At 44.7% G+C, this 19,873-nt stretch overlaps 1 protein-coding gene across 7 annotated transcripts in view; it reads left to right on the top strand.

The window, feature by feature from the left end:
• GRAMD1C (GRAM domain containing 1C) overlaps window positions 1-19,873 on the top strand; it is a 118,521-nt gene that overhangs the window by 54,958 nt on the left and 43,690 nt on the right. For all 7 annotated transcript variants that reach the window (XM_053305881.1, XM_053305878.1, XM_053305879.1 and 4 more), the window contains 4 exons: window positions 2,062-2,146; window positions 12,065-12,168; window positions 16,664-16,759; window positions 17,951-18,031. In XM_053305881.1, coding sequence (XP_053161856.1) covers window positions 2,062-2,146; window positions 12,065-12,168; window positions 16,664-16,759; window positions 17,951-18,031 — 366 coding nt within the window. The remainder of the gene's footprint in view (window positions 1-2,061; window positions 2,147-12,064; window positions 12,169-16,663; window positions 16,760-17,950; window positions 18,032-19,873) is intronic.

Genomic DNA, 19,873 nt, shown 5'->3' with positions numbered 1-19,873 from the left:
AAGTTAGTTGTTGGGCACAAAACAAAAACTTGATCTAAGACAATTACCTCTTTGTTTTCCTAGGGAACGAGATTGATTTAAACTCTTTGCTTTCTCTAAAATACTGCTTTTTTGTAGTCTTTTTTCCATTTATGGAAAAACAGTCATGGCTTTATACACCTACAAAGGGTTTGTAGGAGAGGTATGGTGTGATAGCAGTGTAAGGGCTCAAGAGATCTAGTTTGCGTAATGGTTAGCTCTGAAAATACTCCCTGGAGTTTTGATTTTTAGAATTGTTGCCTTGCTCTGAGTTAATGTGTTAAATCTGGATGTACTTGTAGAAGTCTTTACACAAAAGCAACTAGGGTAAATCAGCTTGCTATTGTGAGAAATCCTCTTTGATGTTAAAGGGAGATTTATTCCTTAAACCAAATATGGGGCTGAAGAACACCGAAAAGATTTTTCTCTTCATGTCTTGCCCTACAAGGTGAATACAATGAATTCAGTATATATTAATGCTCTATCTTGCAGGCACTATGAAGTGTGATTTAGAAGGTAATTTGTAGGACTGAGCCATTGTTTAGAGCTCACTCAGTGGATCTTCCCGTTAGTCTCCAAAAAACAGATGCACTGTGTTCTGTAGCTGAGAGCCTAACTAGTTGTTATGGGGGTTGCATGGCTGCCATTGACATTATTCTCCCCAGTAACTTCTAGTATCTCTTCCAGTAAGAGAAGCATTCTGCATTATTCATGCCCCTACTCCAGTTCATTGGCTGCTGCTGCTACGTGGTATGGAAAATGTGGATTGTGGTGGTATCTTATGGTGTGGAAAATGTTTTTGAAATAGAAAATCTTCCTGTACTTATTTTTTCTGCAGAAAATCTTTCATTTTAAAATTTTCATTGGCTGGCATGCAGACTAGCATTAGACATGCAGCAGTGCAAGTCATAGACTACCACTTAGGTAATCACTTGAGTGGGAAAGGGGTGATTTTCATGTGACCCATAGGGACATATTTTGGTTATTCACAGCAGGCTTAAGCAGGAAGGAAAGATAGACAAAAATTGTCGCTTATCTCCGCTCAAGCAACAGCACAGCAATAGTTTGGAACTCACGCACATGCATTGCTAATCCAAATGTCCAGTATTGTTTCATTCATTCATAATGTAAAGTTCATTAGTAACAATAAATGGATGTCTGTGCAATATTGGGCAAGTTCAGCAATTTCAATGTTGTAATTAATCTTTCCCAGGTGATTATCCCTAGGAAGTTCATGAGAGAGTATACATGTTTTATTGACTGAGTATTCCAATTATCTTTCCACATAAAGCTTTGAATTTGTTTTGGTTAATTATTGATTTCTCCCCCTCCCCCATCAAATATTTCATTTCAACTACTTCTCTACTTGAAAAACTTTTGATACAGTGTAGGAAATTCATATGGTGGAAGTATGTTTTTTACTATATAAATAGATCAAATAACGTGCCAAATCAGAGCACAGTCTATTTGGGGCACTGGGAAAACTTGTATAGTAATATTCTTGAAAACAAGAATGCAAGAAACATCTTGCATTCCTTCTTCGGTTTGAATTGCTTCATGTTTTAGGTAATAGACTCCAGACTGTGGCGCTCTCTGAGCCTTTTCTCACATTACCTTTGTGATGTGGCAGTCACTTCAGCATTGCTGGCCCAAGATGTCTCATGCCTCTCTTTGCAAGTGTGGGAAGAATGCTGCAGTGACTTCCATAATGTGAACGTAATCTGAGAAGAGGGTGTATTTCAGCATGCTGTTCATTTCAGTATCTATTAATGGAATTAGGAAACCCATCTATTGGCTTTTGTAATCACCCCTCCGCCTTCTGAAGTGTTCCTATAGATGCAGGAAAAGGCATAATAGCATTGAATAGCTGTCTTAAACTTTGAGTAACATCTTTGAAGTGTCTACATCTAGTGCTATAAGTCACAGATGAACAACAAGAACATAACTGTAAGCTCCTATGTTTAATTCTGATTTTGTTTTCTAGGAGGCTGTATCTGGTGATTAAAACACACGCTTATTTTTGTGAACCTCTCATTTTTGCAGATCTCCAGCTCTACTTACAAATATAGGAATGAGGAATTTAAGAGACAATTCTCACATCTCCCAGATTTGGAAAGGCTTGTAGTAGGTAAGAGAGTATTTGTGGGGTTAGAAGGCTCTGTTGGACTTTTGGGGTTAGAAGGCTCTGTTGGACTTCTCAGAATTGCACCTTTCATTAAAAAATGTATTGTTTTTCAAGTTCTATGATTTCTAGGTTATTCGGTACATGTATAAAACCAGCTGTTTTTCAAGTGCTGACAGTGCCATGGGTGTCAGCACTTGAATATTCTATTACCACGCAAGATTTATTTAATGCAAATAGTAGGTGTGTGCTGAAAGTAGCAGGAAGTATGCCTGTCAGGAGCTACTTGTGAATAGAGTTTTTTTAGATTGCAAGCCTGCATACAAGGTTCGTACTTCTTAACTCAATCATTGTAAAGTACCTAGTTTTAAAATCACTTTATGAATAATAAATACTATTATTATTTCAGGAAATGCTTTCAATAAGCCATTCATACTGAAAGAGAAAAGCATGCCTGTCAACTGAAGTTCAATGTCCATGTTCATGAAAATGATTTGCAAATAATGTTAATTGTAGGAGCTGAAGTTCTCTTGTAGTTGGTTTTTACTGTAATTGTCCAGTACATACTCCTCACCCCTGCCCAAATGCAAGTGTATTAATTTTTTGATGGTGCTTAATATAGCTGCTGCAGTAGAGAGGTGCCTGTGGTTAAGTATTCCGCCATACTCAACCACCTTATCTCAGCACATTTATTTATTTATTTATTTATTTATGTAACATATTTTTATACCGCCTAAAACTTACGTCTCTGGGTGGTTTACAACAAAATAAAAACAGAAAAAGTAAAACATTACTTAAAAACAAAAACAAACAGTTTAACACATTACAACAATTTAAAAATTTAAAAACAATATTTTAAAACTGTTAAAAACAATATTAATTAAAAGCTTGGGTGAACATATGCGTCTTTAAAGACTTTTTTAAAGCTGTCAGAGATGGGGAGGCTCTTATTTAGCTAGGGAGCGCATTCCAAAGCCTCAGGGCAGCAGCGGAGAAGGCCCGCCCCTGAGTAGCCACCAGACGAGCTGGTGGCAAATGCAGACGGACCTCTCCCAATGATCTCAATGAGCAGTGGGGTTCATGACGAAGAAGACATTCTCTTAAATACCCAGGGCCCAAGCTGTTTAGGGCCTTATAGGTTATAACCCACACCTTGTATTTTGCCTGGAAACATATTGGCAGCCAGTGTAGCTCCTTCAATACGGGAGTAATATGGTCTCTCCAAGATGACCCAGAGACGAGCCTGGCTGCCGCGTTCTGGACCAACTGTAGTTTCCAGACTACATACAAGGGCAGCCCCACATAGAGCGCACTGCAGTAATCCAGTCTGGAGGTTACCAGCAGATGTACCACCTCTTTTGAGGTCGTTCATCTCAAGAAACGGGCACAGCTGGTGTATCAGCCGAAGCTGATAGAAGGCACTTCTGGCCACTGCCTCAACCTGGGACACCAGGGAGAGGCTTGGATCCAGAAGCACCCCTAGACTGTGTACCTGTTCCTTCCAGGGAAGTGTGTCCCCATCCAGAACAGGCAGATCAAAACTGTGTCTCAAGTTTTGACCCCGCACAATGAGTACCTCCGTCTTATCTGGATTCAGTCTGTTTATCCCTCATCCAGCCCCTGGTGGCGCAGTGGTAAAACTGTCGCTCAGAAGGTTACAAGTTCGATCCTGACCAGGGGCTCAAGGTTGACTCAGCCTTCCATCCTTCCGAGGTCGGTAAAATGAGTACCCAGAATGTTGGGGGCAATATGCTAAAATCATTGTAAACCGCTTAGAGAGCTCCGGCTATAGAGCGGTATATAAATGTAAGTGCTATTGCTATTGCTATTGCTATCCAGCCCATCATCAACTCCAGGCTCTCTTGATAATGCTGACATGGAGAAATAGATTTGGGTGTCATCAGCAAACTGTTAACACCCTGCACCAAATCTCCTGATGATTTCTCCCAGCGGTTTCATGTAGATGTTAAACAACATTGCAGACAATATGGAGCCCTGAGGGATACCATTCAAAAGTTCAAATTTTGAAGAAGAGCAGTCTCCAAGGGACACCATCTGGAACCTGCCCGAGAGGCAAGAGTGGAACCACTGCAAAGCAGTGCCTCCCATCCCAACCCCCTCAGACGCTCCAGAAGGATACTATGGTAGATAGTATCGAAAGCTGCCAAGAGGTCCAAAAAGACCAACAGAGTCACACTTCCTCTGTCAACTCCCAGTTGGAGATCATCCATCAGGCCCACCAAGGCAGTCTCCACCCCATAGCCCTCCTGAAAGCCAGTTTGAAATGGGTCAAGATAATAATCAAGATATAGCAGGCTGTTTCAGAGAAGTGTCTTGCATTTCTATCCCTCTGATCAGATCAGAGGTGCTCTTACCCCTGGATTTCTGGGGCCCCTCAAATTCTCTTTAGTCTGCCCCTGGTGTTGTCACCATGCAGCTGCATGTTGAAATTTTTCTGCTAATTCATATTTGCATAAATATACCTTTTCATATTCTTACATTCATGTGAGTTAAGTTGTTATTTGTGCCCTCAAGAACCCATGTGTAAAAAATACTGTTTGTGTATGTGTGCGTGTTGCTGCCTCAAGGGTGTTTGGTCGGCACCCCCAATTTGGGTGCATATGGGGAATTTAGCTCAGAAGGAGAGACAGTTCCAGTCAGCTTTAATTTGTGCAAGCATATGAACTCAAGAAAATCAGCTTGAGAGAGAGGTTTTAATTAACAAAAAGGATTTTATTGAAAGAAATATAATTTACTAGATGGCCCTAACTTTTCCCTCTCTATGCAAGAGGGGAGAGCTGGTCTTATGGCAGCAAGCATGACTTGTACCCTTAACTAAGCAGGGTCTGCCCTGGTTGAATATGAAAGGGAGACTAGAAATGTGAGCATCCTATATAATAAAATGGTTGGGTACCTGCGTCCGTGTCTTTTTCGGGTGTTCTGCGCATGCGTGGTGCGCGCGTGCGCAGAACACGGCGAGAGAGACACAGAGCGGGTGCTGGCCGCCATGTTGGGTGGGTGGAGGAGAAGCGAAGAGGCGGGCTGAGGAGAAGCCGCCGCTGGCTGGGGGGAGGAGCAGCGGCAGGCTGAGGAGAAGCGGCCGCTGCCAGGCGGGCGGGCTGAGGACAAGCGGCCGACGCCGGACGGCCAGGCGAAGCTAGGAGGCGGTGGGGGAAGCCAGGCGAGGCGGCAGCGGCCCCGGGTGGCGCCGGCCCCGGCCGGAGGAGGCGGTGGGCTCCGGCCGGAGGAGACGGTGGGCTCCGGCCGGAGGAGGCGGTGGGCTCCGGCCGGAGGAGGCGGCGGGGGAGGGTGGAGAAGGCGGCGGGAGAGGGTGGAGAAGGCGGCAGGCCCGGGGGAAGCCGGAGCCCAGGGGAAGCCGGAGGAGGCGGCGGGCTGGCGGCCAACATCGGGCTCCGCGGCGGGGAGACCGGGCCCGATGGCGGCGGTTCCAGGTTCCTTCTCTGGCTTCTCCAAGATAGGGCTGAGAGAGATTCCTGCCTGCAACCTTGGAGAAGCCACTGCCAATCTTTGAAGACAATACTGAGCTAGATAGACCAATGGTCTGACTCAGTATATGGCAGCTTCCTATGTAACTGCTGCCTGTGGATGTAAACTGTGATATCAGTGAAAGTAGTGTGGCTGTACAGAAGACAAGATAGGGCAGGCCTTGACAGATTTTCTTTAGTTCTAGAATCCAGCTCAAAAATTTAGTAGTCAGACAGTGGACACTTGGCAAAATTACCAGACTTAAGGATGGACACCGTTGTTGTGGGGAGGATGGTGAATGGGCTTTTCTTTATCCCCTTTACAAATAACATGCTTAGAACAGAAACAGAGCTTCCTGGTACAAATAAAGATTTTACTAAATAACTCTGCCTCCGAATATCCTACTCCAGGCACCAGAGTTAATTTCTAGATGTCATGGCTCCCTTGCACCTGGGGTGTCTCAAGCCCCGAGACATGGCACTATTGGAACAAATGAAACAGAACCTCTCCTACAATCTCTACATCTACTTTTCTTTCTCTTACCAGCCCCTACTGCTCACAATTAGAATTTGGCCTTTTGCCCATTGTAGTACCGTGCCTGCTTTCTAACAGTTGATTGCTAATTCCTCTGTGGTTATCTCAGGCGGTTCTTTTACTACTACTACTACTACTACTACAGATATTTATACACCGCTCTTCAACCAAAGTTCTCCAAGCGGTATACATAGAAAAACACACACACCACACACATAGTCTCTACTACTTGAGAGTTTAATTTATCAGACTTTCTGAGTTGTTCTGGATAGATCCATTTTACAGTATGATCTTTGAGCCCACCCATGTGGATGACACACTGTGCTGAAACACTTTCAAAAAAGAAACAGTACATCAAAAGAGAGCCTTGCTTTTCCTTTTACTTCATCTGTACTTATAGAACATCTTGCTTATTTTCATTCAGTTGTGCTTTACATGATTGCATTTTGTTTCTACATGTTTGAGCACTGCTGGCGTGGTGGCCTTTAATCTTCTAGATGTGTTTTCCTTTTTGTTGTCAAAATATTCAGCAAGCCGCCATTCCTTTAACTTGTTCCTTGCAAATCCTCCTATCTCTCTTCTGCAACTGGCACAGCTTGCAGAAATACCCATGATACAAGCTAACGGTTTTGTTTTTGAAAATCGCTACAATATAAACATTATTTGAAGTTTAAAATAGCTCATACCAGATAGAATTAGTGTGAGCTGCAGTAAACAAATCCACTTTATTCTGTTTCTAAGCTGCTGTTTGATGGTGTAGTAAAAATAAAACAAAATTCAAATTGGCTATGGGAAAGGGCCATAGCTCAGTGGCAGAGCACTTCCTTTGTGTGCAGATTATTCCAGGTTCAGTCTCACAACAGCAATTTCAAAAACGTCCCGTCATATCTGCATCAGTGAGAAAGCCCTGCAAGTCCAAATATCTATATCAAATCACAAAGTCATATATCTGACATACAGACCAAAACTTTTTGAAGGTTTCAAAGTTCTAGCCACTGTCATATAACCTAATAAAGTTTTAGCAAACCATTCATGTAAGCACAGTTATTTAGAGTCCCACTAATATTTCACCATAAGAAGCGTGGTGGCTGATAATTATGAAAACGATCTGGTGTACTCTTTTGCGGGACTGATAGTCCAGGAAGCTAGTTGAATTAAGTATTAATAGTCCTCAAGTCTCCTGATGATGGAAGCCACCAGAACTTGGTAAAATGGCATGTGTCTACATCCATCTGATGGGAGAATTGATGCAAGAGTATAAGGTGCAGATGCGTAACCAGGTTGGGGCAGGCAGGGCACGTGCCCTGTGCGCCACATGAAGGGTGGGCGCAAGATGGCTACCCCACACCACCACCGAAATTACAAGCCCCAGCGGGCGCCGGCGCTGCTCACCGCTGAGGCTGGCCGGCATTGGGCTCCTGGGCTGCGGCGCCGGCAGACCTGCGCAGACGCAGCAGCTGAACAGCACACTTGTGACATCTCTAAGCGGTGGGCGGGAGCTCCCATTGGCCGGCAAAGCGTGCAACCCCAAGCTGTTGAATCCAGCACAGGCCTCCCTGCACAACCACATGGCCGGAGAGACTAAGCAGCTGCCTGCTGGGAGTTCTGCGTTCCTTAGCCCTGTGAGTTTGTTTGTCCCCCCCCCCCCCCGCCCTGGCTTCCCCCATGCTGCTTTCCAGGCCAGGCACCTTCCTTGAAGATGTGCTCCTTCCTTAGCCCTCTCTCTGTGTGTGTTCATTCCTGCTTCCCCCACGCTGCTTCCCCGGGCGCCTTCCTTAGAGAGCTGCTGCTCGGCTCCTTCTTTAGCCATGTGTATGTTTGTTGGTTCCCCCCCCTTCCTCTACGCTGCTTCCCCGTTGCCTTCCTTCTTTATTTTACTATTATTTACTTTTGGATGGATGAGTGCTGCGCTCCTTCCTAAGCCGTGTGTGTGTGTGTGTTGGTTCCCCCCACCCCTTCCTCCACGCTGCTTCCCCGTCGCCTTCCTTCTTTATTTCATTTTAAATTAACTGTTGGATGAGGGGTGTGCTCTTTCCTAAGCTGTGTGCGTGTGTTCCCCCCCTTCCCCCACACTGCTTCCCCAGTCGCCTTCCTTAGAGTTGCACTTCTCCCTTCGCCCTGTGTGTGTTTGTTTGTCCCCCCCCTTCCCCCATGTTGCTTTCCCCAGGCGCTTTCCTTAGGGTTGCGCTCCTTCCTTAGCCCTGTGTGTGTGCTTGTTCTGCCCGCCCGCCCCCCCGCCGCTTCCCCCACGTTGCCTCAAGTCTGATGTTTGAAAAAAATTGCTTAGTTGGTTTTAAGTGCTTATAAAGAGTTCTAGGAGACTGGTATCAGTGTTCTAAGGTAGCATGAGTGCAACACACATGCACAATTCTTGGACCTTCCCAGCTTTTGGTGAGCTAAAGTCTCTTTCTCCCTTTTAAAAAGGATTGTATACTTCAGTGGTCCCTCTGCTATGCAGCAACTGGAAGGGCGTCCACAGTTCCTAACTTGTAAAACAAGGACTGTAGGGGTTCAAATGGGCTTCGAAGCTTATTTCTTTGCCCTTCATTTGGGAAGCCCTTCAACTAGAGCAAGGGTTCCCAACCTGTGGCACTCCAGATGTTGCTGAACTACAACTCCCATCATCCCCAGCTACAGTTTTTGTAGCTGGGATGATGGGAGTTGTCATTCAGCAACGTCTGGAGTGCAGGTTGGGAACCCCTGAATTATGTTAAAGTTATCTGAAAGATGGGTGTCAGATTGGATGGGGGGGGCGCAATTTAAGTGCTTGCCCTAGGTGCTATTTTGCCTAGATACGCCTCTGATAAGGTGACTGATTTCCTCTCACCACACGCTTCTCCATGTACAGACTGAGTTTTGGAGAGAGAAGCGGAGAGCTGAATCACCTTTAGAGTAGAGGGTTTTCTTTCTGGGCAGCTGATGTAACTTGTTAGTTGTAGGAGTCTTCTCTTTTTTAACTCCACGTAGTGCTCAATTTGTATACTGTATTTGTAAATAAACCAAATGTTACAGGGCCTGTTCTCATATCCAAACACCGGGTAGGAGGGGTGTCCAGCCAAGATCCCAGAGCCATGTGAGCTCCCAAGAACCAGTCATGTGTAGGCAAACATTGAGGTAGGAGGACAGGAAAGTGCTCATGCGCTAGCTGCGATCTGGGTAGGATGGTGCAAGATATGCTTTTCCGTCACCCTTTATACAATGCTGAGTAAAATGTGTTGGTTGGCTGCTGCTCTCCTACCCAAATCACAGCTAGCACATGATCACTTACCTGTCGTCCTAGCTTGATTTTTGAAAACCACATATCTGGTTCTCAGGAGCCCTCATGTGTCTAGGAACCTGGTTGGATGTGGCTCCTACCCAGCTTTGGCCATGAAAACAGGCCATCATTCTCCTTCAGTGATAGGGCTGGGGGGAGATGATGCGGGCTGGCTGGCCCACCAGCCAGAAAGAGGGGGCGGGGGAGAAGCAGCTTGGCCAGTGGAGGTGGGAGAAAAAGGCTGCAGCGGTGGGTCGGCTGGCCGGAGGCGCAGATGCTCTGCGCCCGGCCCAGCTAGTAATAAATATTACAATTAGGGATATACAGAAAGTATTTTGGCGCCTCTATTTCGAGACACCGAAACACTTCAAGCCTCCCCCGCCAAATTGTTTTGCCAAGGGTGAGCGAGCACTTTAAGAGGAGGAAAGCAGGTCTTACCTGCTCCTCCATGGCCCCTCCTCTGCCCCCTGTCACCTCATTGTGGCACTGTCAGAATTAAATGCCCCGCTGCAGGGCTGTGCCCAACAGTGCATGGGGCGTCGTCCTCACGGAAATGGTGTTTGAGCATGCGTGGACACCTTCATGAGTTGTCAGCATGGTGTTGCTGCCCACTCAAGATGGCATCTGCACATGCTCAGATTCCATTTTCATGATGACAACACCCTGTGCGCTGCTGGGAGCAGCCCTACAACCCCACAGCTGGATGTTTAATCCCGACAACCCCGTGGTGGGGGGCGGAGAGGGGGCCATGGAGGAGCAGCTTTCCTCCTCTTAAAGTGCTTGCTCGCTCCAGCCAAAATGGCAGGAGGAGCTTGAAACATTTCAGCACCTCGAAATAGGGGTGCTGAAATGCTTCATGTACATCCCTATTCTCGGTGTCTTTTAAATGCAGCACAAATCTCAAATTCTGGCTAATGCTGAAGAAAGGAAACTTCGCTGTTCGTGACTGCTTTGCCTCATGGATCTTTTTAATTAGCAATTCAACAAAATTCTAATCTTGGTTATGAAATCGCTGTATTTCCTTATTTCACAAGAGTAGCACCTGGCTCACTAAAAATGAGTACAAACTATATATACAAATAACATCACTAGTTTCCAGCCAATCAAAGCTGTGTGCACATCCAGTTTCTCTTGCAAACATACAGGACTAGTAGTTTATCATGAGAGCAAAATGGTAGAGCAAACTTCTTATAAACAAGACTTCTACAGCAGACTTATGTAAGTCTACATGCACTCTGACTTTAATTGTACAGTTTGCATATAAAGGGAGTGTCAAGTCAAGTTGATTAAATCGTCACAGACCCATTAAAAGTGAGCAAACAGGTTAGGTTTATCCTAATTTTGAAAAGACTAGTGTCAAGGGCCTAAACTTTAATGTGTATGTATAACAGGTTCGTTGGCCCAAGGGGGCAGTTCTATGTCACAAGACCCTTCTTCCTGCATAAAGGAGGTGAACAGGTGGGTGCTTATTGCAACACGGTGTCCTGTATTGCATGTTACATTCACAGCAATCATTCAGCTTTTCCTTGGGCTTATCCCTCATAGTTTGGCTCATTCCAGCCATTGTTGGGTGCCTTTCAAAGGTAGGTGTGTCCCTGGGAGAGCCAAGGGCCATCAACCGCCCCCACCCTCCTTGGCAGATGCTAGGCTACTTCTCTCTGCAGGATGACTCCTGCTTCCATCTCTCCCTGGGGGCTTGTAGCCTAGCCCCTCTTAAGGGCAGCAGAGGCCTAGCCCTGTATCCCAGTTCTACTGGGGCCAGGTGGGGGGTGGTCCCCAGCATCCTGCTGCCCTCCTGGTCCCCCAAGTCCTCCCTACTCATCTGCCCCTCCTGAAGGCTCTCCTCATCTTGATCCAGTGTTGCTTTCTCCCAGGAGCAGCAGGGGCTACCGTAGGTAAGCATCAAGGGTGAATGCATGTATGTCTTCACAGAGCTTCCCCCTGTATGTTTTCTAGCACAGAGATGCCTTTTTAGGAACATAGGAATAGGAAGCTGCCATATACTGAGTCAGACCATTGGTCTATCTAGCCTAGTATTGTCTTTTCAGACTGGCAACGACTTCTCCAAGGTTGCAGGTAGGAATCTCTCTCAGCCCGTACTGTATGCTTTGGTAGTTTGTTGGTTTAATAAAAAATCTTGTCCTATAAAAAATAAATAAAAATAAATCTTGTCCTATCTTGGAGAAGCCAGGGAGGGAACTTGAAACCTTCTGCTCTTCCCAGAGCAGCTGCATCCCCTGAGGGGAATATCTTACAATGCTCACACTTCTAGTCCCCTTAGATAAGCTCTGGTTGCATATGAATGGGAGACAAGTCATGCTTGCTACTACAAGACCAGCTCTCCTCTTGAAAACCTTTTCCTCAACCGGTTAATGTAGTTTTATCAAGGAGTAGGTTTGCTGAGGAATGAAGTACACACTTATTGTCCTCTGCGCCTCTTAATATTGTTGTACATGCTAGTATTAAAAATTTGAGTCTGAAAATGTTCTGTGTATAAAATATTTCAGGCATTCCTCTTACAAATGGAATAAGCTCCTTAAAGTGTTAACAAGCACAAAAAATGGCCTTTGGAAGTACAGCATTTAAGATAAATTAGATCTTAGGTTTAGCTGAACTCTAATGATAAATGTGTTTATGGTTTTCTTCAGATTATGCCTGTGCCCTCCAGAAGGATATTCTTCTTCAAGGACGCCTGTATCTCTCTGAAAACTGGCTCTGTTTCTACAGCAACATCTTTCGATGGGAGACCACAGTAAGAGTTTGTGTGTGTGTGTGTATGCATGCACATGTGTAGGCACATAATGAGAGTTATATTATCCTTTTTTTTTCTTTTGAGATCTTTTTTGGCAGAGCTTCTTAATAAATCATCAGAACTAACTTAACCCGTGCAGAGCATTGGCGTGCTAGTACTTGATTGCTCCCCTCACCCTCCTTTTGTGAACCAAGCCTGATTTGTATACTAGATATGCTCCGGAGCTAGCATATGAAATTAGGCTTGTTTCACCAGTGTCACAAAGTGACCAGTTCTTTATACAGTGACCATGTACAGTCTGGGCACGAAAGTAGAAAGAAGACCAAAACACTCCTAAATAATTCAGAGGGTTTTATTATAGAAAGTTATATGTCTCCTTTATCTACTTTTTATTTTGAAAATTAAAATTCTATTTTTTAAAGAAAAGGCAGATGAGAGTGGATTCATGGTTTGTCATTAAATCTAATATGCTACCAAAGAATCTACACTCAGAACACCTCAGAAACAACAAAACCAAGTACCCCATGGGTTAGCAACCCATGGGGGTGTTTGGCACCCTCTGTGCACTAGACCACCACTCACTCTGAGCCACCCAAGCACCCCACAAGTGGCTTTAAAGTTTTTCTCCATAGGGAAGAATGGAGGTTTCAGCAGCCCCATAATTGTACTTGGGGGTGCTGGGATGGCCCAGAGCAAGGGTGCTAACCACCCCCATGGGTTGCTAACCCATGGGGTAGTGGGTTTTGTTGTTTCTGAGGTGTTCTGAATGTAGATTCTTTGGTAGCACATCAGATTTTCAATGACAAACCATGAATCCACTCTCATCTACTAACCTTAAAGACACATAAACTTCAAAAATCACTTAAAAATCTGCCCTTTGCCCAATTCCTTTCAAATAATTCTGATAGCTTCCTTGCCCCCCTTGGGCATTACCACCCACCACACTCTGCTCTAGGCCACCCCTTTGCCCCCGATGTGAAGTTAAACATTTGCTGACACCTCCATGCTGCTTTATGGAGAAAAACCTTAAGACGCGTAAACTTCAAAAATCACTTAAAAATCTGCCCTTTGCCCAATTCCTTGCAAATAATTCTGATAGTTTCCTTGCCCACCTTGGGAACTACCACCCACCACACTATGCTCTAGGACACCCCTTTCCCCCTGACGTGAAGCTATACATTGCTGCAATCCTCATTATTCCCTATGAGGAATTCAAAAATACTTTAAAAATTCACCAATAATCAGAGGAGTGTCTGATTGCCTTGGGGTTTTGTGCCCCTAGGTGCTCCACAATAGAGGATATGAGCTGGTTCGGGTCCCATTATACCCTATGAGAAAAATAATTAAAAATATTTCAAATATTCATTAAAAAAATCATAGGGGTGTCTGAATGCTTCGGCATTTGGGTGATTGTTGGCACCCATGGGTGTTCCACAATAGAGAATAATGGGCTGGTTCGAGTCCTATTATACCCTATGAGAAAAAAATAAAAATAAATTTCAAAAATTCATTAAATATTGTATGAGTGTCCGATTGCTTTGGGGTTTGGGTGGCAGGTACCCATGGGTGCCAGCTACCACCCCAACCACTTTTTGAGGTTCAAACCAGTTTGAAACTGGTTCAAATTCGAACTGAACCAGAGGGTGGTTCAAGCAAAACCAAAACTGAACCACCCCCTCCTGGTTTGAACCCGATTCGAATTCGAACCGAACCAGGCAAACTGGTTCTATGCACATCCCTAGAGAGCAGTTAAATCATTTTCTTTTGTGTGCATCTACTGTACCTATGGTAGAATTCTAAAGACAGCAATAGGGTATAAAGAATGCTTCTAATTCTACATATCAAATATCTCCTCAGAGAAAGACAGGATTATCCCCTGGCAATTCAAGAAAATTCACTGGATAGCAGAGCAATCACCAATGATCGGTATAACCTTTCTGTAGGAGGAAATGCGAGCTCAGCTCCTAGCTTCTCTAAGAGCAATTCCAGGCAAATTTCAGGAGTTTTAATCATTTTACTCCATTTGGACTCCTGTTGCAAGGAGTTCAGTGGTACTGGCAAAGATGCAAAATTCAGCCTGGCCTGCTGGACTATGAGTTCTGATCCAACATGAATGAGCTAGGCACCAACATATCCAAATTGCTAGTGTGTGTAAATCTTAATGCCATGCATCTGTAAAGGGATTCTACAGTGATAGCATTTGGATATGTGTGAGACAGGAAAGCAATCCTGGCCATTGAGTCTCTTGATTACCCATTCCACAAATATTGAGAAACAATGCTGGATTGCTCCTACCTTCACAAAGCAATTACTATCTGTCCCAGAGGCAAGTCATGAGACCTGAGTGCCATGTTAGTTCATCAGGCATTAATTGATTCCTTAATAAAATGGAATCAGACCCAAGCCTGGATTCTACATAATCCTGGATTGGTAACTCTGGGTTTAATGTTGGAGTCAGGGTGTCCACAACACTCCCGCCACAGCCCCCTCACCTCAGAGATCTCTCCACCCTCAAGTGACCTGTACTCCTGCTCCTCACCCTCCATCTTGTTGCTTCCATCCCCCTCACCCCTCCTTCCTGGAGTTCCATCCCCCTCACACCTCTTGGTCAAGACCGTGGTGTTGCCAGTGCCGATTGGCCAAGCTTCAGCCCCCTAACCCCAGAGACCTCCCCACCCTCATCGGAGTCCTGCACCTCACCACAGGATCAGCAGCAGTTGACTGGGCCCTTCCTCGCTGCCACCACCACCATGGCCGCTCATTCCCTTCAAGTTGCTGACAGGCCCAAGCCCGTCCATTGCCTGCCTGCCTCCCTCTGACAATGGTCTCGGTAGCCATGAGCAGCAGCAGCAGCAGCAGCAGTTGACCGGGCTGTTCTTTGCTGCCACCATGGCCGTTCATTCCCCTCAGGCCCGAGCCTGTCCCTCACCATTCCTCCTTTCTGTCTTCCTCTCTCTCTCCTCTCTTTTCCTGAGTTAACAGATTTTGTTGATCCTCATCTAATTCACACAGTGGCAGCTGCCTTCTCCTGAAGGGACTCTTTTCTCCCTCACGACCCCTCTCTTTGCAGACCCCTGCTCTGTTACCTCTGGTTGGTAAAGCACTGTGTGGGTGGGGCTTGCCATGTACATTCTTATATATATATATATATATATATATATAAAAAGATTTATTTGATAACTTCCTCTGTCTGCAAATAACCTCCAGTACTGTGTGATGCAATAAATGGTCCTGTAGCTGCTCTTTGCTCAGGAAAATCAGAGGTGATGTCGGGTGATATTTGCATTCTTAATTGGTTGAAAAACTTGCCACTCCTGTTTTGGGGTATGGTTTGATTATTTTTTTTAAAGGTTCTCCCATTATGTGTGCTGGAGAAGATACCTCTCAATCTAATTTAAATCTCTGAAACATCTGCCAAGAGAAGCTATTTCCAAAATACTTCGTAGGAATTTTCTTCATACATCTTTTTGGAGACACAGAGGCTCTGATTACAGAACCTACACAATTGGCAGCTACATAATGGGAATAAATCCAGCAGTATATAACTTGCCCTATCAGATATGTGATTATGATAAAGGTGACATCTCTTTTCTTGCTGACTTTCATGCAGCAAGAAAAGAGCAAAATGGTCAGGAGCAAAATGGTGACAACCTAACATCAGATGTGTTCCAGGGAACTTTATGGTTTTTTGGAAGCCTTTGAAAAGGTGACTCATTTAAGTACCTATCCTAAGTTTTCTTAGTGGGCAGGCTTTCTTGACAGATGGGTTGCCCAACCCTACTAATGTTGTCCTGCAGCCACAAGGGAGTGCTGAGTGTTTCTAGGCTGCACCCTCAGTTAACACAGGATTCCAGCAAGGCCAAACAGGCTCTGTTTGGTTCACATGTGTGCCACAGAATGTAGCCCAGAATATTTGGCACACTCAGAAGTTCTGAGGCAGACAAGCTGGTGTGGAAAGAGTTCCCTGGACATAAATAGTTTGAAAATCACTGTCTTTACACTAATGAAACTCATTTTCAACATGCTTCATTTATATCACTTAGATCTGAATGCCTCTATTCAGTGGTGCTCTTACCCTTGGACTTAGGGGCTGAAGTCCAGGGCCTCCACTCCCCTGGGGGCCTCCCAAATCCTCTTTAGACTGTCCCGGGTGGTGTGGTCGCTGCTGGTGTGCACTGTGCCGGGAGGCCAGGTGTGATTATGACCTGTGCCGAGTGCTTTAGAGACAGAGTGGGGAAATAAAAGTGTGGGATGGGAATATGTTGAGTGTTTCTGCTGCTGCATATTTGCATAAATATACCCCAGGTTAAAAATACTGTGTCAAGGAGTGTGTGTTGGGGGGGTGGGGATGCTTAATTTGCAGCGGGAGGATGGCCTCCAGCAGGGGTGTGTGGGCTCCAAAGGCCCTTAGGTCCAGGCTCCAAAATTTGGAGTGCACCTCTGCCTCTATTACATATTTATTATATGCTTCAGCATGTGTGTATTTGAACTTCAGATTTCTATCGCCTTGAAGGATATAACCTTCTTGACAAAAGAGAAGACGGCTCGGCTCATCCCAAATGCCATCCAAATAGCCACTGAAGGAGAGAAGGTGCAATACCTTTTACCTTTACATTTATACCTGTTCTGTCAGTGTGGAAATACAGCCAGAATGAATGTGTATGGATAGAAGCTTTGTAAGAAACAAATGGTTCAGAGACTTGAATTTCAGTTATTGCCTGTTTCTCTCCATTTATTATTACTACCTCAGTGGTCAGCTAAGTATTGTTCATAGTCCAAGTATTGAGCAGATACTCCTATATATTGTGATGCTGCTCTCCAGTTATGAAAAAGCTTTCCTTTGAGGTTCCCCCCCCAATGTTGGAGCTTCTCCCAGAATCAATTATTGCATTTTATGTTAACAGGCATTTTAGTGACTAGGGGTATATTTGAGGGGTTTTCAGCTATGCTTGTGTCTATTTAATATATTCCATGTGCACTTGGGCCTCACTGACTTGTTCAGTAGGGTATCAGACTTTGTGAGGTTACTTCTTCCACAGTTAGAAAACTGAAACTTGGTACACCCAAAGTCCAGTATATTCTCATTACTAGTAAAGTCTGAAAAGAGGGCAGTGTCTGGGAACATGTGGTAAAAAGTTTGGTTTAGGGAATTTCTGCCTTGTCTTTCTATTCAAAACATAATACATAAGGTATCTTGCATAACAACAATAAAATAATCTAAAACAATATAAATATAAAAAGCAGCTTAAAACAATTCAAAGCAGAGAATTAGCAAATAAACAAAAGCACATATAGTAGCAAATAATGAAAGGCCTTCTAAAATTGCTGTGCTTAATGAGTGCAGGCTAGAATGAGTGAATGTGTAAAAGAAAGAGAAGGGGTGGAGAAAGAGAGAAACGTTGCATGCTGCATCAGGGACAGGAAAGTTATGCATTTAAATAAGACTGTTCAGTGTGCATCAACACCAGCACAGTTTTTAGGTGATTAAAGAGTGGAATAACTTAGTCCCATTTAACTTATCACACCAGTGCCTGTCCAGTGTTTGAAGGAGGTATTCTCTTTAAAGCTGCTGTTTTTGGGGGGTGGGGGGGTGATTGAGAGCCACCTAATAACCAGTGGAAATAAGTCCCAAGGAAATCAGCAGGGCTTAGTTCCATGGATTGCCTTTGGAATAGGGATGTATGACTTTTAGATTGTTTTACAAATTGTATCATGTGTACAATGATATACAGTATACTTGCAGGGTTTTCCCCCCACTTCATTCATATATATATATTTGCAGTTTTTCTTCACTTCATTCAGTACCAGAGACAGGAGCTACCTCAATATCTTTCGATTATGGCAGAATTCATTGTTGGAGAAGGTAAGCTTTTATATAGTTGGCGTATGTGACAAAATAAGTACCAGTATGTCCCTGAGCAATGGCAACTTGTATGGACTTTTCACAACTTCTTCCATCTTCCATGTGTTTCACTGAGTATCTTGAGAAAAAGGTGTTCTAACCTATCCTTCTCTTGAACATACTAGTTTTCCATGTGCAGGGAGACTTCTTATGCAGGAAAGATCAAAAATATGATTCACCACCTATATTCTGAATTGCTAGTTCCATGAGGTGTTTGAGTGTGTAATCTCTTCTTATTTGGAAGCAAGCTGCATTTTAATGGGAACCCCCACCCCCAAACTTTACAGGCTTACTTTTGGCAAAATGCTGGTTAACCAGGGGTGGAGCCACTATTGGGCGAACGGGTTCAAAGAACGTGGGCTGCCGCCAATCAGGGGTCCCCATGTCTGACATCAGACATGGGGGCGTGATTTCACTCCCAAATGGGGCTGTGCAACCCTGTTTGCAAGTGAAATTGGCCAGTGCTGCGTTCGCAGCATGTCCGGAGCAACTCTCCCTGCCTTTTAAAGGAAGGGAGAGCCACTCCTGTCTATGCTGCAAATGCAGTGCTGGCCGATTTCACTCTCGGATGGGGCTGCGTGGCCCTGTTTGGGAGCAAAGCCATGCTCCCTACACCTGACATATGATGCAGGGTGTGTGGCTAAACATGCCCTGCGTCACACGTCAGATGCAGCGGGGGCTGTGGGGGGGGGGCACAGCGGCGGCAGAACCCGAGCCACTGCTTGGCTCTCTCCGTGCCTATGGTTAACTCTTGTTTTCTAGAATGCAGAGTTGCACCTCCCTCCCTTGCGTTGTAGGTGCTGTTGTCGGAGGGGGAAATGCTGTGTTGGAAGAGTGATGTAGTCCAAATTCTTGAGCACTCCTTTGATTTACATACAAAAGTAATTGCCTTCCCTTTTTATATGTATTCTAACTGAAGAGAAAGTCAGAGGGACTTGCTGTTAAAGTAAGTGTGGTGTGTGTGTGTGTGCGCGCGCGCGCATAGGAACACACTGTTAAGTCTGTGTGTTTGTGTGTGTAAATGTGTGTCATACACACCCACTAATGGACAGTGGAGGTAGCAGCCCTCTGGAATCTGCTGCTTGCTTCATAGTATGGTTGGACCTGCATACATATGCAGGGGTTGGGGGGAACTGCGATGGTATCACTTGTATAGACAAAAAAGTATGTTACACTCCCAGTTTGTTTCAAGCACCAGTCTTAGAGAGGAAATTGCTTCACAAGTAAGTAAAGCGGTTGGATCTACTCACACGTTTGATAGACAACTTCTGTCTTAGACCTCAGAACTGGTCTGAAAAATAGCCTTTTGCCTGCTCATTTGTTTCAGATAAGTAAGCAGATCTAACCACCATACCGATTTGTGAAGCAATGTTTCCCTTGAGAGAGTCTGGTGATGAAAATGTATTGGGAAGGAGATACATTGTCTACATTCATACTGTTTCAGTTTCCTGCGCTTTTTAAACAGCTGTTGGATCTCTTCGCCTGCTTTCTGCACACACCTACCTCTAACCCTACAGGTAGCTGAAGAAAAAACCTCCCCCAAACTCGCCACTAGCCACTCAGTAACTGTAGCATTTTTGTTGGAGAAACTGAAAAAGAGAACTGGCACAACTGGATTTAACTGAGAGAAGTAATGCATACCTAAGAGCCATTGTGTTGGGTTAAATACACAACTGTGCAGGTATTTTTTTTATGCTGGTTCACATTTTTGAAGTTATCTTCACTAACAAAGACTGCACTTTAAAAAAAAAAAAAGGCAAAAGGAACTGTGAGTAAGGAAAATTCCTTTTACTCTGCAAGGTC

Source organism: Hemicordylus capensis, chromosome 3, assembly GCF_027244095.1.
Source record: "Hemicordylus capensis ecotype Gifberg chromosome 3, rHemCap1.1.pri, whole genome shotgun sequence".
Taxonomy (NCBI): domain Eukaryota; kingdom Metazoa; phylum Chordata; class Lepidosauria; order Squamata; family Cordylidae; genus Hemicordylus; species Hemicordylus capensis.
Note: the sequence above shows the minus strand (reverse complement) of the source record. Positions and strands in the feature narration are given on the sequence as shown.